This window comes from Erinaceus europaeus, chromosome 6 (assembly GCF_950295315.1).
Source record: "Erinaceus europaeus chromosome 6, mEriEur2.1, whole genome shotgun sequence".
In the NCBI taxonomy this organism is placed as follows: domain Eukaryota; kingdom Metazoa; phylum Chordata; class Mammalia; order Eulipotyphla; family Erinaceidae; genus Erinaceus; species Erinaceus europaeus.
The window spans coordinates 44,366,507-44,381,995 of NC_080167.1; the positions used below are offsets into that span (position 1 = coordinate 44,366,507).

Here is a 15,489-nt window from a genome sequence, read left to right on the forward strand (position 1 = left end):
CTGTAATTGCTTCCCCACTGAACATGGGCGTTGACAGGTTGATCCACACTCCCAGCCTCTCTCTTTCCCTAGTGGGGTGGGACTCTAAAAATGCCTTGTTTCCCTGTCTAAGCAAGTTGAGAAATTTACAATTGAAGTACTGTATTAAAGACTAGCGTCAATTGAGATCCTTACTTCCTCCTTTCAAGCAAAAGTAGTTCTGAAAATAGGAGACATTGAAACATAATGTTTGCTTGCTCTTTTGACCACTTTGAATAATATTAAATACTAGTGATAACCACTAGAGATACCTTATGAAAGTCATACTATCGAGTAAATGAACCATCCTTATTTATAATGAACCATCCTTATTTATAGGAAGTCCGCTTCCTTTTCCTTTTCCTCTAAAGTTAGAATTACTTTTGCTTAAATTTTTCTATGCTGTTATTTCAGTTCTCTTTCTCCTTTTTTTTTCTTTCATAATTTTATTGGGGGACAGTTGTTACAGTTGTTGATACACAGGTACAGCTTCTCATCTCCCCATGAAAGGTGTCTGCAAAACACTCTCACCCCCCAACTCAGGCCCTTTTCCACCATCATGAGTTCTCTTTCTCCTTGATGCATTTTTGAGTTTTTTTTTTTTTTCCAGAGCATTGCTCCATTCTGGTGTATAGTGGTTCTGGAGACTGAGTCTCGGAAGGGACTGGGTGGTGGTGCCCTGGTCAAGTGCAGATAGTATGAAATGCAAGGACTCGGGTTTGAGACCCTGCTCCCCCAACTGTGTAAAAGGTGAAGCAGGTCTGCAGTTGTCTTTCTCTCCCTCTCTTTTTCTCCCCCTCCCCTCTCAATTCCTGTCTGTCCTATCAAATGTAAAGGAAAAAAAAAAGTTGAACCTGGGACTTTTGGTGCCTCAAGCATGAAAGGCTTTTTGCATAATCATTATGCTATCCCCTAGCTTCCTTAATGTTTTAAGAGCTAGAATATTTTAACTACCAACCACACTGATGTGTAGTAGAGTTCTCATTTATATCATGTTACATCTTGTGTAGTGCCCCCTTGTCTGGTGTACCAGTGAGCTATTTATGAAATACTATCAAGTTTAATTATAAGACATGGAGAATTATAAAGTACACTCCAGTGTTAGGCATTTTAAAATGTGAGAAAGTAGGGGCCAGGCGGTAGCACACCAGGTTGAGCGCACATAGTATGAAGCGGAAGGACCCGTGCAAGGACCCCAGTTCGAGTCCCTGGCTCCCCCACCTGCTGGGAAGGGGTCACTTCACAAGCGGTGAAGCAGGTCTGCAGGTGTCTATCTTTCTCTCCCCCTCTCTGTCTTCCCCTCCTCTCTCCATTTCTCTCTGTCCTATCCAACAACGACGACAACAACAATAACAACAAAAATAGAAAAAAAAATGGCTGCCAGGAGCACTGGATTTGTGGTGCGGGCACCCAGGTCCAGTGACAGTCCTGGCGGCAAAAAAAAAAAAAAAAAAAAGAGAGAGAGAGAGAGAGAGAGAGAGAAAGTAAGCATCTGGCATCCTGGGAGCTACTGCACCAGGTAGAGCACCGGACTTGCATGTATAAAATTCGACAGCGCAGCTACCAGATTGATGCTCTGCTTAGGATATCTTTAGTTACTAAGTAAATAATCCTTTAAAAAAAGAAAAATATGGTGCTAGGTGGTGGCACACTTGGTTACCATGTACAAGGACCTGGGTTCTTGGCCCCGCTCCCTACCTACAAGGGGGAAACTTCACAAGCCATGAAGCAGTGCTGTGTATGTTTCTCTTTTTCTCTACCCCTTCTACTGCCCCCTCCCTTCTAAATTTCTGCCTGTCCTATAACATGAAAAGAAAAGGGGAAAATGGCTGCCAGACGCAGTGAATTCACCACGCAGGCATTGAACCACAGCAGTGACTCTGGTAGCACGTGTGCACACGCGCGCGCACACACACACACACACACACACACACACACACACACCAATAAGTAAATAAATAAATAAACAAAAAGCAAAAAAGCACTGTAGAATCATTGTACCACAGTGCTCTTTCAAATTCTTAAAATTTATCTAAAATCAGATGTAATTGTATCATTTTACTCATTGGTGATGTTTTCTTTCTTTTTCTTTTCTTTTATTTATTTATTCCCTTTTGTTGCCCTTGTTGTTTTATTGTTGTAGTTATTATTGTTGTTGTCGTTGTTGGATAGGACAGAGAGAAATGGAGAGAGGAGGGGAAGACAGAGAGGAGGAGAGAAAGATAGACACCTGCAGTCCTGCTTCACCGCCTGTGAAGCAACTCCCCTGCAGGTGGGGAGCCGGGGTTCGAACCGGGATCCTTATGCCAGTCCTTGTGCTTTGTACCACCTGCGCTTAACCCGCTGCACTACAGCCCGACTCCCTCTTTTTCTTTTTCTTTTGCTCCCAGGATTATCTCTGGGGCTCGGTGTGGGCACTATGAATGCACTGCTCTCAGTGGACAATTTTTTTCCCATTTTATTGGATAGGACAGAGAGAAATTGAGAGAGGAATGGGAGATAGAGAGGGAGAGAGAAAGAGAAACATCTGTAGACCTGCTTCACAACTTGCGAAGCATTCCCCCTCCCCACCCCCCCCAGCCAGTGGAGAGCCTGGGATTGAACCCAGATCCTTGTGTGGGTCCTTAACACTTCAGTACTTACCTGGATGTGCTACCACCCAGCTTCTGCAATGTTGTCTTTAGAAATGAGTAGTACTGTTGATATTTAGAACAGTCCTGCTTACCAATATTGCATTGCTATTTGTGCTAGGAACTGTGCTAAACATCTTGCACACATTCTCACTGTAGCATCACAGTGGTGCTCATTGAGAAAAACAACAACTTTACCACCATGTTGCATAGTGATAGTTCAAATAGGAGACAAATGCAGGTTTAACTGACTCCAAAGGTTGTGCTCTTTCTGAGCAAATGGGTGATTCTTTATTCACTATGGTGAGCAATTGGAACTAATAATTCTTCTACTTATTCAGAAGTAGATAAATCCTTTTTCTTGAAACTACGGAACCAATTGGTTATTAATGTTTACGATTATATGAGTGATTATATGCTTACTGGTAGAGTCATACATTTTATTCCTTCATTTCTTTTTTCTTTTCCTGTTAAAATAGCTATTTATTTCTTATTGGATAGAGACAGAGAAATTGAGAAGGGAGGAGGAGATAGAGAGGGAGAGAGACAGAGACACCTGCAGCCCTGCTTCACCACTTGGAGAGCTTTCCCCCTGCAGGTGGGGACCAGTGGCTTGAACCTATGTCCTTATGCACTGTATTATGTGTGCTTATCTTTCTTTTTATTACCACCAGGTTTATCTCTGAAACTTGGTGCCTACATGATGAATCCATCACTCCTGGTGACCATGTTTTCTCTTCTTTATTTCTTCTTTACTTTTTATTTGACAGGACAGAGAAATTGAGAGGGGAAGGGGAGATAGACAGAGTGAGAAAGAGAGACACTGCAGCACTATTTCACTGCTCATGCAGCTCCCCCTGCAGGTAGGGACCAAGGATTTGAACCCAGGTTCTTGTGTGTGAAATTCTATGCACTCAGTGAGGTATACCACCACCCTGCCCGAGGGCCATGTATTTCCTAAAATGTCCTCTTCATCTTTCAGGACTGCCCTACACTTTGCTTGTGTTAATGGCCATCAGGAGATTGTGATTCAACTAGTGGGTGCGAAATGCAAACTCAATCTGTGTGACAGTGAAAACAGGACGCCTCTGATCAAGGTGCGTGGTAGCCAGTCATGGCAGCATGAGAGGGACCCTTAGAGATAGAAGTGAATTTATCTCAGCTAAGTATAACCAAGTGGTGAAAGCTGTAGAATGCTGATTTGGGATTCCTAGTGCTTACCATCTGTTTCTTGATGTGATGCTGACAGGCGGTACAGTGCCAGCAGGAGGCCTGTGCCACCATTCTTCTCCAACATCGTGCTGATCCGAATGTGATGGACATCTATGGGAGCACCGCTCTCCACTATGCTGTCTACCGTCAGAACCTATCAATAGCAGCAAAGCTGCTCTCATATAATGCAGACATTGAAGCAACAAACAAGGTACAGGTCAAACGATTTCATTTCCATAATAGTAAATGCTATTTGATGCACATGTGTGTTTTTATGCTACAAATCATTTAAATTAATTAATTAATTTATAAGAAGGAAAGATTGACAAAACCATAGGATAAGAGGGGTACAACTCCACACAATTCCCACCACCAGAACTCCGAATCTCATCCCCTCCCCTGATAGCTTTCCCATTCTCTATCCCTCTGGGAGTATGGACCCAGGGTCATTGTGGGATGCAGAAGGTGGAAGGTCTGGCTTCTGTAATTGCTTCCCCACAGAACATGGGCGTTGACAGGTCAATCCATACTCCCAGCCTGTCTCTCTTTTTCCCTAGTGGAACGGGGCTCTGGGGAAGCAGAGCTCCAAGACACATTGGTGGGGTTGTCCGTCCAGGGAAGTCTGGTTGGTATCATGCTGGCATCTGGAACCTGGTGGCTGAAAAGAGAGTTGACATATAAAGCCAAACAGGTTGTTGACTAATCATGAACCTAATTGCTGGAATAGTGCAGATGAAGAGTAGGGAGGTCTCCACTTTGTAGGTAGCTAGTAGGCCTATTTTAGTTCTATTCCAAAGGGCCTGTGGCTAAACTAGTTTTTTAAAATTTAATTTAATTTAATTTAATTTAATTTTTCCCCTGAGCCTGAAATCTGGTATGCAGGTGGACCCAAGCTATTGTCTGGGGAAATGGTGTCATGGGTTGGGTAAAGGACCAGAAAGCTGGATCAGGGAAGAGAGTAGCTCCCAAATATGGGAAAGGTGTATAAATATTGTTGACTGTAATCCCCATTGATTTGATATGATCTGGGGCCCATATTCAGAGATCATTTTATTTCACACACACACACACACACACACACACACACACACACACACACACACACACACACACACACACTGAATACCATACACCCAAGCCTGTCACCATGGAAACAACTCCAAAACAAATGAGAAAGGTTTATAAAAAGTGGTACTCAGGGAAAAGCAGAGCTTGGTCTTCTGGTCACCTTTCCAGTCCAGAAGGAAACATTTTCTGTTAGTGCTGGGAGTGGTGTTAGGCTCAGAGTCCACAAAGAACTGAGAGGCCACAGCCGGGGGTGTAGGTGGGGGGAACAGGTGATGTTGGGGGCTGGTTGCTGTGCGTGGGCTTCTGATATGGGTGCTCTTGGAGATGGGTCAAAAAAGGGATCGTGTATGTGCACATGGAAGCTAAGAGCACTAGATTTCCAGCCCCCCACCCCCACCCCAGATCCTGTCATTCAGGGCTTGTGGTCAGATCAGCTCATGTCTTGATGTCCAGCAAGGACACTGACTTGGGCTCCTAGTCATTTTCTCAACTGTGAGCCACTGTGGTCTTCCCACATGTGATAGGAGCTTCTACTCAGCCTCCTGGAGCTCCTCAGTGGGTCCTCGCTATAATGGGGAGCGGGTGATGATGGGCGGTTTTCCTGTGGATACAGATTACAGTTACTCCCTGGATCCCAAACAGAAATGCCCTTAGCTGACATAGGTAGGTTAATTTTACTTTAACTAAATGGCTAATTTTTCACTTTAAATAATACTCCTAAAGAATCACTAGAGGATGCAGATTCTTTTATGCATTTATGACAAATGTTTGTGGCACAATGCTGAGCTAAAGTTAACATTTCTATATATATTTATTTATTTTCCCTTTTGTTGCCCTTGTTGTTTTTATCGTTGTTGTAGTTACTGCTATTGTTATTGATGTCGTTATTGTTGGATAGGACAGAGAGAAATGGAGAGAGGAGGGGAAGACAGAGGGGGAGAAAAAGACACCTGCAGACCTGCTTCACCACTTGTGAAGTAATCCCCCCTGCAGGTGGGGAGCCAGGGACTCGAATCGGGGTCCTTCCTCTAGTCCTTGTGCTTTGCACCACCTGCACTTAACCCGCTGCTCTACTGCCCGACTCCCAACATTTCTATTTTAACATCTATTCCCAGGTAAGACATTTTTCTAATTAATACAATGAAAAAATTATAGGAAAGCATACTTTTCTTGGTAATAGGCTTTACCTTAAAATCCAGGCAATCGAAAAACATTTTCGAATAAGAAAGATTTTTTTATTGTTGACAGTTTCTAATTTATAAAACTAATTTTATTGCGCGGGGGGGGGGAGAACCAAAGGCTTACAGTCTATACAGTTGTTGGTAGAAGTGTAAATTTTCTCAGTTTGCTCCAAAGCACTTTCATTCCTAGCCTAAGTCCTAAAAAGATATATATTTTTTTCAGTGATAGACACAAAACAAACTCACAGAGACAGACAGACAGACACACACACACATACACACACACACACACACACACACACACACACTTATTTACTTGTATGTTTGTCTTGCTTGATCCTGCAACTTTATTTCTCAAATATAAATGCATGCTACAAAAAAGTATTTTCAAATAGGAATTAAGCAGATTTTAACAGATCCTGGCTTTTACCCATATAATGCTCAGTTTTGTGAAATATTTAAGGCACAAATTATCACGGAATATTTTTTCTGAGGGATAATCCTTAATTTCTGGTAAATATATCTTCTTTAGAATATAAGAAACCACTAACTCTTCAGAGTATTAGGCATATAAAATTGCTCAAGACATTTACTGGCAATGCTAACATTTGAAGATAACAGAAACAGCCCATATACTCAAAAATGTCTTAGTTTAGACAGGAAGCTGAAACATTTACTGAATTAACCATGGTAAATGCTATAGTGGAAGTAAGATCCTGAAAGATCAGTATATATTTGATGTAAATTTTAAAGGATGACTTTGCAGCTAACCTGTTCAACAAGCACTAGAGAGTAATTTAATTTTTAAAATATTTTATTTATTTGTTAGTGTTTTTTATTATGTTTATTTATTTATTGCATAGAGACAGCCAGAAGTCAAGAGGCAGGGGGAGATAGGGAGAGAAACAGAGAGATACCTGCAACACTGCTTCACCACTTGTGAAACTTTCCCCCTGCAGTTGGGAACTGGGGGCTTGAACCCTGGTTCTCATAACATGTGTGCTTAACCAGGTGCATCACCTGGCCCAATATTTTATTTATTTATTGGCTAGAAACAGAGAAGTTGAGAGGAAAGGGAAAGAGAGAGAGATTGAAAGAGAGAGACATCTTGGGGGTCGGGCAGTGGCACAGCGGGTTAAACGCACAAGGCATCAAGAGCAAGCACAAGCACAATGATCCTGGTTCCAGACCCCGGCTCCCCACCTGCAGGAGTGGATCGCCTGACAAGCAGTGAAACAGGTCTGCAGTTGTCTATCTTTCTCACCCCCTCTCTGTCTTCCCTTCTTCTCTCGATTTCTCTCTGTCCTATCCAACAACAACGACAGCAATAATAACAATATTATAGCCTCCAGGAGCAGTGGATTCGTGGTGCAGGCACTCAGCCCTGGCAATAACCCTGGAGGCAAAAATAAAAAAAAAAAAAGAGAGGGAGAGAGAGAGACATCTGCAGCACTGCTTCACTTCTCAGGAAGCTTCCCCGATGCAAATGAGATCATCTGTTACTTGTCTTCTTTTTGACATATCTTGCTAAACATGATTCCTTCAAGTTCCATCCAAGATTAGGCATAGGACATAATTTCATCATTATTTTATAAATAAGTATTCACACAAGTATGTGTACCTGCACATCTGTATGTGTGCATGCGTGTATATGTGTGTGTTATGACTCACCACACGTCTACTAAAGTTGCAGTGACACTGCCTCAAAAAATGGTCTCTACCTGTTTCCCCATCTCTCCTTCCTACTGTTTTTTACAATCATCTTAGTTTCTATAGAGTCTAAAGTTGGTTTGGTTATTCTTTTGCGAGTTCATTTACTTTAGTTATTTCTATTGCACCTGTAAGTGAAGGCATCCTTTAGTGGCCTTTCACTTCACTGAGCATAATCACTTCATCTTCCAGACATTTTGTCTCCAAAGCCACAATGCTATCATTTATTTATTTTTTAAATTACTTTATTGGGGGATTAATATTTTATAGTTGACAGTAAATACAATAGTTTTTACATGCATAACATCTCCTAGTTTTCCACATGACAATACAACCCCCACTAGGTCCTCCTCTGCTATCATGTTCTAGGACCTGAACCCTCCCCAAACCTACCCCAGAGTCTTTTACTTTGGTGCAATACACCAACTCCAGTTCAGGTTCTACTTGTGTTTTCTCTTCTGATCTTGTTTTTTAAATTCTGCCTGTGAGTGAAATCATCCCATATTCATCCTTCTGTTTCTGATTTATCTCACTTAACATGATTCCTTTAAGCTCCATCCCAAGATGGGCTGAAAAGAGAGAAATTAGCATTTTAAAAAATATTTTGTCTATTAATGAGAAAGTAGGAGGAGAGAGAGAAAGAACTAGATAACACTCTGGCATATGTGCTGCCGGGGACTGAACTCAGGACCTCACATTTGAGAGTCCAACACTTTATCCACTGCACCACCTCCTGGACCATGAAATAAATCAGCATTTTTTAAATGCTGTTTCCAACTTTTCTTTTTTATTTAAAAAAGGAGACATTAACAAAACCATAGGATAAGAGGGGTACAACTCCACACAGTTCCCACCACCAGAACTTCATATCCCATCCCCTCCCTTGATAACTTTCCTATCCTTTATCCCTCTGGGAGTATGGACCCAAGGTCATTGTGGGATGCAGAAGGTGGAAGGTCTGGATTCTGTAATTGCTTCCCCGCTGAACATGGGCGTTGATAGGTCAATCTTTACTCCCAGCCTGCCTCTCTCTTTCCCTAGTAGGGTGGGGCTCTGGGGAAGCAGAGCTCCAGGACACATTGGTGGGGTCGTCTGTCTAGAGAAGTCTGATTGACATCATGGTAGCATCTGGAAGCTGGTGGCTGAAAAGAGAGTTAACATACAAAGCCAAACAAATTGTTGAACAGTCATGAACCTAAAGGCTGGAATAGTGCAGATAAAGAGTTAGGAGTCCTCCATTTTGTAGATAGCTAATAGTTATATTTCAAAGGGTCTGTAAGCTATACTAGTTTTTTTTTTTTTTCCTCTGAGCCTGAAATTTGATATGCAGGTGGATCCAGGTTATTGTCTGGGGAGATGATGTCAGGGCTGGAAAAGGGACAGAAAGCTGGATTAGGGAAGAGAGTAGCTCCCTAATATGGGAAAGGGGTATAAATATTGTTGACTGTAAACCCCATCAATTTGATGTGATCTGGAGCCCATATTCAGCTTAGGAACCTATGTGACCTCTGCGTCCCTGTAGATCTGAGCTCACATTCTGTGGTCATGAGTAGGAACATTCTAAGCTGCCCCAATTTCAGGACCCATCTTCCTCAGGTGTAGCATAGAGTATGTTGTTCATCCTCCCTTGGAGGATGGAACATTCTCTACCATTGTTGATCCAAGTTGAGGGGGGCCCACAAAGGGGTATTTTTTGTTGTTCCTGCTAGAGATGACCTGTAACAATGGAGAGAGGGATTTATTTGAGGTCTAGGCCCATCATGTCTGTTTGGGAATCTCAGAACTCTCTGAATAGGGAATCGGCATTTTTAATAGCTAAGTAGTATTCCAGTGTATATATAATTTAAATGATGTCATTTTAAATATTAGAGTTTTATCCCATTGAGTATATGTCCCACAATTTCTTTGCCCATTCATATGTCAATGAACATTTAGGTTAAGTCCCTGTTTTGACTGTTAGGAATAGTTGTGGGTATATCTTTTTCGTTTGGCATTTTGTATTCTGTCAATTGAATACGTAAGGATGGAATCGCTGAATCATATGGCAGATATACATACCTTTTTTTTGCCTCCAGGGTTATTTCAGGGGCTTGGTGCCTGCACCACAAATCCACTGCTCCTGGAGGCCATTTTTTCCTTTTTGTTACCCTAGTTGTTTTACCATTGTTGTGGTTAGTATTATTGTTGTTATTGATGTCATTGTTGTTGTATAGGACAGAGAGAAATAGTGAGAAGATGGAAAGAGAGAGAGGGGGAGAGAAAGACAGACACCTGCAGACCTGCTTCACCACCTGTGAAGCGACTCCCCTGCAGGTGGGGAGCCAGGGGCTCGACCGGGATCCTCATGCCGGTCCTTGCGCTTTGCGCCACTGTGCTTAACCCACTGCGCTACCGCCCGACCCCCCCCCCATATCATTATTTTTAAAGGAAATATCCATAATGTTTTGTTTATTTATGTTTTGTTTATTTATTTTTATTGCTACCAGGGTTATCACTGGAGCTTTGTGCCTACACGAGGAATCCACTGCTTCTGGTGGCCATCCCCTCCCCCCTTTATTTGATAGGACAGAGAGAGATTGAGAGGGGCCAGGGGAAATGAACAGGTAGAGAGACACCTGTAGTACTTACTTTACAGCTCATGAAACCTCCCCCCTGCCTGCAGGTGGGCAGCGGGGGATGGAACCCAGGTATTTGCACTTGGTAACCTGTGCACCTAACCAGGTGCACCTTGGCCTGGCCACCTCTGTGATGCTTTTAGTAAAGGCTAGATCAAATTACATCACCACTTAAGTGCTCCCTTTTCTTTATGTCCTCCTGTCCTTGCTGTTTTCACCATTTTGGTGTATGTTGTTATCACAGGTGTGAGGTATGTCTCAGAGTTGTCTGATTTGCCTTAAATTTTTTTTTTACTGTCTTTATTTATTTGATAGAGACAGCCAGAAATTGAGAAGGAAGGGAGTAATAGAGAGGTAGAGAGCACTGCTTCACCACTCATGAAGCTTTCCCCTTGCAGGTGGGACTGGGGGCTCAAACCTGGGTCCTTGAGCACTGTAATGTGTGTGCTCAACCAGGTGCCCCACAAGCTGGCCCCCGATTTCCTTTCATTCTAGCCAGTGAGAGCATTATTTCACTGGGCAACTGTGTGTCTTTTTTGGTGAAATGTCAGTTCGGATCAATTTTCCATTTTTTGCAGGAGTCATTTGTTGTTTTTTTGTGAATTATTTTTATGTCCTGCATATTTTCCCTTTGTCCTGTGTCTGTTGTGTGGAGGTTTTGCTCCTATTTAGTGGGATGTCCTTTTCATTTTGATTATGGTTCATTTTATAGTCGAGGCTATTTTTCTGCTTCAACCCCATTTGTTTATCTTTGCAATTAGTCCTCTTGTCATTGGAGTTATTTCAGAATACATCTCTTTTAAAGAACTTTTTAATGTTATTTTTAATTTGTTGATTATTATTTCTTTATCTAAGTAGATACAGGAGAAATCAAGAGGGGAATGGGGAGATAGAGAGGGAGAGACAGAGAGACACCTGCAGCCCTGCTTCACCACTTGTGAAGTTTTCCCCTTGCAGGTGGAGGGCTGGGTGCTTGAACCCAGGTCCTTGTACATTGTAGTATGTGTACTCAACCAGGTGTGCCACCACATGGCCCCCAGAATACATCTCTGCTAAGGAAATTTTTTTAAAGTTATATTCAATAGTATGTGTAAGTATGGATGAGAAGGAAGGTTTTTTAAAATTTTTATTTATTAAATTTTCTTTATTATATTGGATAGAGACAGCCAGAAATTGAGAGGAAAGGGATATAGAGAAGAGAGAGACAGAGAGACCCCTGCAGCACTGCTTCACCACCTGTAAAACTTTCCCCCTATAGGTGGGGACTGGATCTTGAACCCAAGTTCTTGTGCATTATAACATGTGTGTTCAACCAGGTGTGCCACCACCTGGCCCCAGAAGGGTTGCTTTAAAATTTGCTTATCATGACATATGTTGAAATTCAGAGGGTCTCTTTGAAGTTCTATTTCAGTTAATAACAGAGAGTTAAATAATAGGAAAGCTATCAGGGAGGGGATGGGATACAGAGTTCTGGTGGTGGGAATTGTATGGAGTTGTACCCCTCTTATCCTATGGTTTAGTGAATGCTTCCTTTTTATAAATAAAAAATTAAAAATATATATCTTTAATTTAAAAAAATGAGACTTTGTAAATTGTAAATTTGTTTTACAGGAAGGCTTCACACCACTCTTGCTTGCTGTAGGTAATAACAAGCAGCAAATGGTGTCATTTTTAATAAAAAGTGGAGCAAATGTACATGCAGTAGATACCATGAAAAGGTAAGATATTTTGTTCTTTCTTTTTTATTTTTATTTATTTTTTATTTCCACCAGGGACATTGCTAGGGCTTGGTGTCAGCTGCAAATCCACTGTACCCAGCAACCTTTTTTTTCTCCCCACCCCATTTCTAGTTTGTCAGGATGAAGCGAAATTGAGAAGGAAGGGGGAGATAGAGAGGGAGAGAGAAAGAGAGACAACCTGCAGACTTGCTTCGCCACTCATGAAGTGTCTCCCCTGCAGGTACAGAGTAGGGGCTCAAACCCACATGGTAATGTGTGTGCTTAACCAGGTGCACCACTGCCTGACCCCGTTTTGTCCTTTTTAAAAGGTAAAAAGTTTGAATCACCCAGGTGCACTTACATGCAGTTTTTTTTTTTTTATAATAAATACTTCGGGAATTTTTTTAAGATATGCACAATTTGGAAAATCTTGCAAACTCTGTTGCTTAGGAGTATCAAAAATATTAAGAAAATGTGGTATTTTTCCCCAAAGTAAAAGACTCTGGGTGAGTAGTGGGGAGAGTACAGGTCCTGGAAAAGGATGACAGAGGGCCTAGTGGGGGTTGTATTGTTATGTGGAAAACTGAGAAATGTTATGCATGTACAAACTGTTGTATTTGCTGTTGACTGTAAAACATCAATCCCCCAATAAATAAAAAAAAAGAAGAGTCATCTAGGGAGCAGGTGGTGGTGCACCTGGTTAAGCACACACATTACAGTGCACAAGGACCCAGGTTCAATCTCCTGGTCCTCACCTGCAGGGGGAAAGCTTTGCAGAGCTGCAGGTGTCTCTGTCTATTTCACTTTCCATCACCCCCTTTCTCTCAATTTCTCTCTGTATCTAATAAAAAATTTTAAAAAAAGACAATGTCAACTATTCTCTGGTAATGGTCACACAAACGAGAAGACTTAAATTAATATGAAGAGGGTTATTTTCTAAAAATTTCTTTATCAGGGGATTAATGATTTTCAGTTGACAGTAAAATACAGTAATTTGCACATGCATAACATTTCCACATGACAACCCTCACTAGGTCCTCCTCTGCCATCATATTCCAGGACCTGAACCCGCCCCCACATAGCCATCCCAGAGTCTTTTATTTTGGTGTAGTACACTAACTCCAGTCCAAGTTCTACTTTGAGTTTCCCCTTCTGATCTTGTTTTTCAACTTCTGCCTATGAATGAGATCATCCCATATTCATCCTTTTGTTTCTGATTTATCTCACTTAACATGATATCTTCATGTTTCCCCCTGCAGGTGGGGACTGGGCGCTTGAACCCTGGTCCTTGCACATTGTAACATGTGCACTCAACCAACTGCACCACCACCCGGCCCAATGTTTTATTTATTTTTTGGCTAGAAACAGAAATGGAGAAGAAAGGGAAGAAAAGAGGGTTATCTTATATTGAGTTGTACATACAGAATAATTATCAGCATGTCATCAGTTAGGATGGGGAGCAATTGTTCTGACTGGGCATTATGAAGAAGTATATATAGTAGGATTCATATTTTATTCACTTATTTCAGATAATAGTTCAACATAGCTTTTGTCCAAAAGAACTTTACTTTTTAAATATTTTATTAATGATTTAATATTGATTTTCAAAATTACATGTCAGTAGGGGTATAATTCCACACTGTTCCCACCATCAGAGTTTTGAATCCCTGATCCCTCCATTGCAGTCCATCGTGGTTCTCCCAAGGTTGCAGACATGGGTTAACCATCATCTCTACAATTATCTGCCTACATTTGTACATAATTGCCCCCTTTTTCTTCCAGGTCTAGTCCTCTCTTCCCCTCCAAGTCACTCATGACACTTTTACTACATCCAAATGTCCCTCCCTTTTCTCTCCTCTCTTTGCGGGTCCTGATGGAGCTGGAGTTCAGAGCCCTCTTATTCTCTTCCTCCTATCACTTCTCCCCCACTGGGAGTATGGATCAAAAATTGGTTTTGGGATGCAGAAGGTGGGAGTTCTGGCTTCTGTAATTGCTTCTCCACTGGACATGGGCATTGACAGGCCGATCCATACTCCCAGCTTGTTTCTATCTTTCCCTAGTGGAGTAGAGCTCTGGAGAGGCAAGGTTCCAGAATACATTGGTGAAGTCGTCTGCCCAGAGAAGTCAGGATGGAATCATGGCAGCATCTGCAACTTGGTGTCCACAGGGTGGCAGGACATAAAGTGAGAAAAAACGGATAATGAACAGGAAACCAAAAATAAGAACAGAGCAGATGAGGTTAGGGATCTTAGGGTGGAAGGAAGCTAGGAAGTCCATTTTAGTCATGTTTCTAGGGGCCCACAGCTATAGTAATTCTTGCTTGAGTTTGATAGCTAGCATGAAATTGGATAAAAATACTGTCTGAGAAAGTGGTCTCAGAGTAAAAGGACTAGAAAGTTGGGTTAGGGCAGAGAGTAGCTCCCATTGGATAAAATTATCTATTTACCTCCATCCACCTGACCCAAGGTATGTGTATCATCAGAGCCTGTGTAACCTCTGAATCCCTATTGGTTTGAACTTGCAGCTCATAGTCACAACTGTGAACTATATAGGCTGCACTCATTTCAGGACCAGTCTTCCGTGAGTGGCAGGGCAGGATCCCCCAGCCTCCCTTCAGAGACTGGGGCAGTCTCTACCATTGCTGCTTTATGGTGAGGGCAAGGTCCTGGGAAGGCCCACAAGAGGGCTTATAGTGACATTCCTGATGGAAATGACCAGTGGTGGTGGAGAGAGGGATCCATTAAAAGTCTAGACCTATCATGTTTGTGTGGGAATCCAAGGATTCCCTGACTAGGACCCCAAATGATGAGGTGGTGTACTGTTTGTCCAAAAGAACTTTAAATTAGCAAATTCTACTATGTAATGTTTCAACAGGAAAAGAGGCTTCTTTTAACACCTAAGGTAATTTCAAGGGTGTGTAAATGATTATTTTTTTATATGTATACACAAACAGAGAAGAAATGACCTTGGTAAAGTATATCAAGCTCTCTTTTTTAAATGGCTTACTTAAATTTCTGATGAGTTTGTTTTCTCTGTTACTTTTAGAACAACCCTCATGCTTGCTGTAAGTTATAAAGCACCAAATACAATCAAACTTCTTCTCCAACAAGGAGTGGATGTCTTTTGTCAGGATAGTCTGGGAAAGACTGTAAAAGACCATGCTTTTCACTATGATTTTAAAATGTAAGTGTTTGCATCAGGATGCTACTGAATAAGGATTTAACGAATTTAATTCTTATGTAGCATGACATTTCACAGTTTGGTTCAGATAACTTCTTGTCATGACAGTGAGGTAATCATTGACATCAGCCAGAAATCAAGAAAAGATCTAGATCTG

The 15,489-nt window shown here is 41.7% G+C and overlaps 1 protein-coding gene across 2 annotated transcripts in view; it reads left to right on the forward strand.

Moving 5' to 3' along the window:
- The window catches only part of LOC103124129 (uncharacterized), a 79,202-nt gene that overhangs the window by 2,725 nt on the left and 60,988 nt on the right, over nt 1-15,489 (forward strand). For both annotated transcript variants that reach the window (XM_060192102.1, XM_060192103.1), the window contains exons 2-5: nt 3,631-3,745; nt 3,898-4,071; nt 12,046-12,152; nt 15,198-15,335. In XM_060192102.1, coding sequence (XP_060048085.1) covers nt 3,631-3,745; nt 3,898-4,071; nt 12,046-12,152; nt 15,198-15,335 — 534 coding nt within the window. The remainder of the gene's footprint in view (nt 1-3,630; nt 3,746-3,897; nt 4,072-12,045; nt 12,153-15,197; nt 15,336-15,489) is intronic.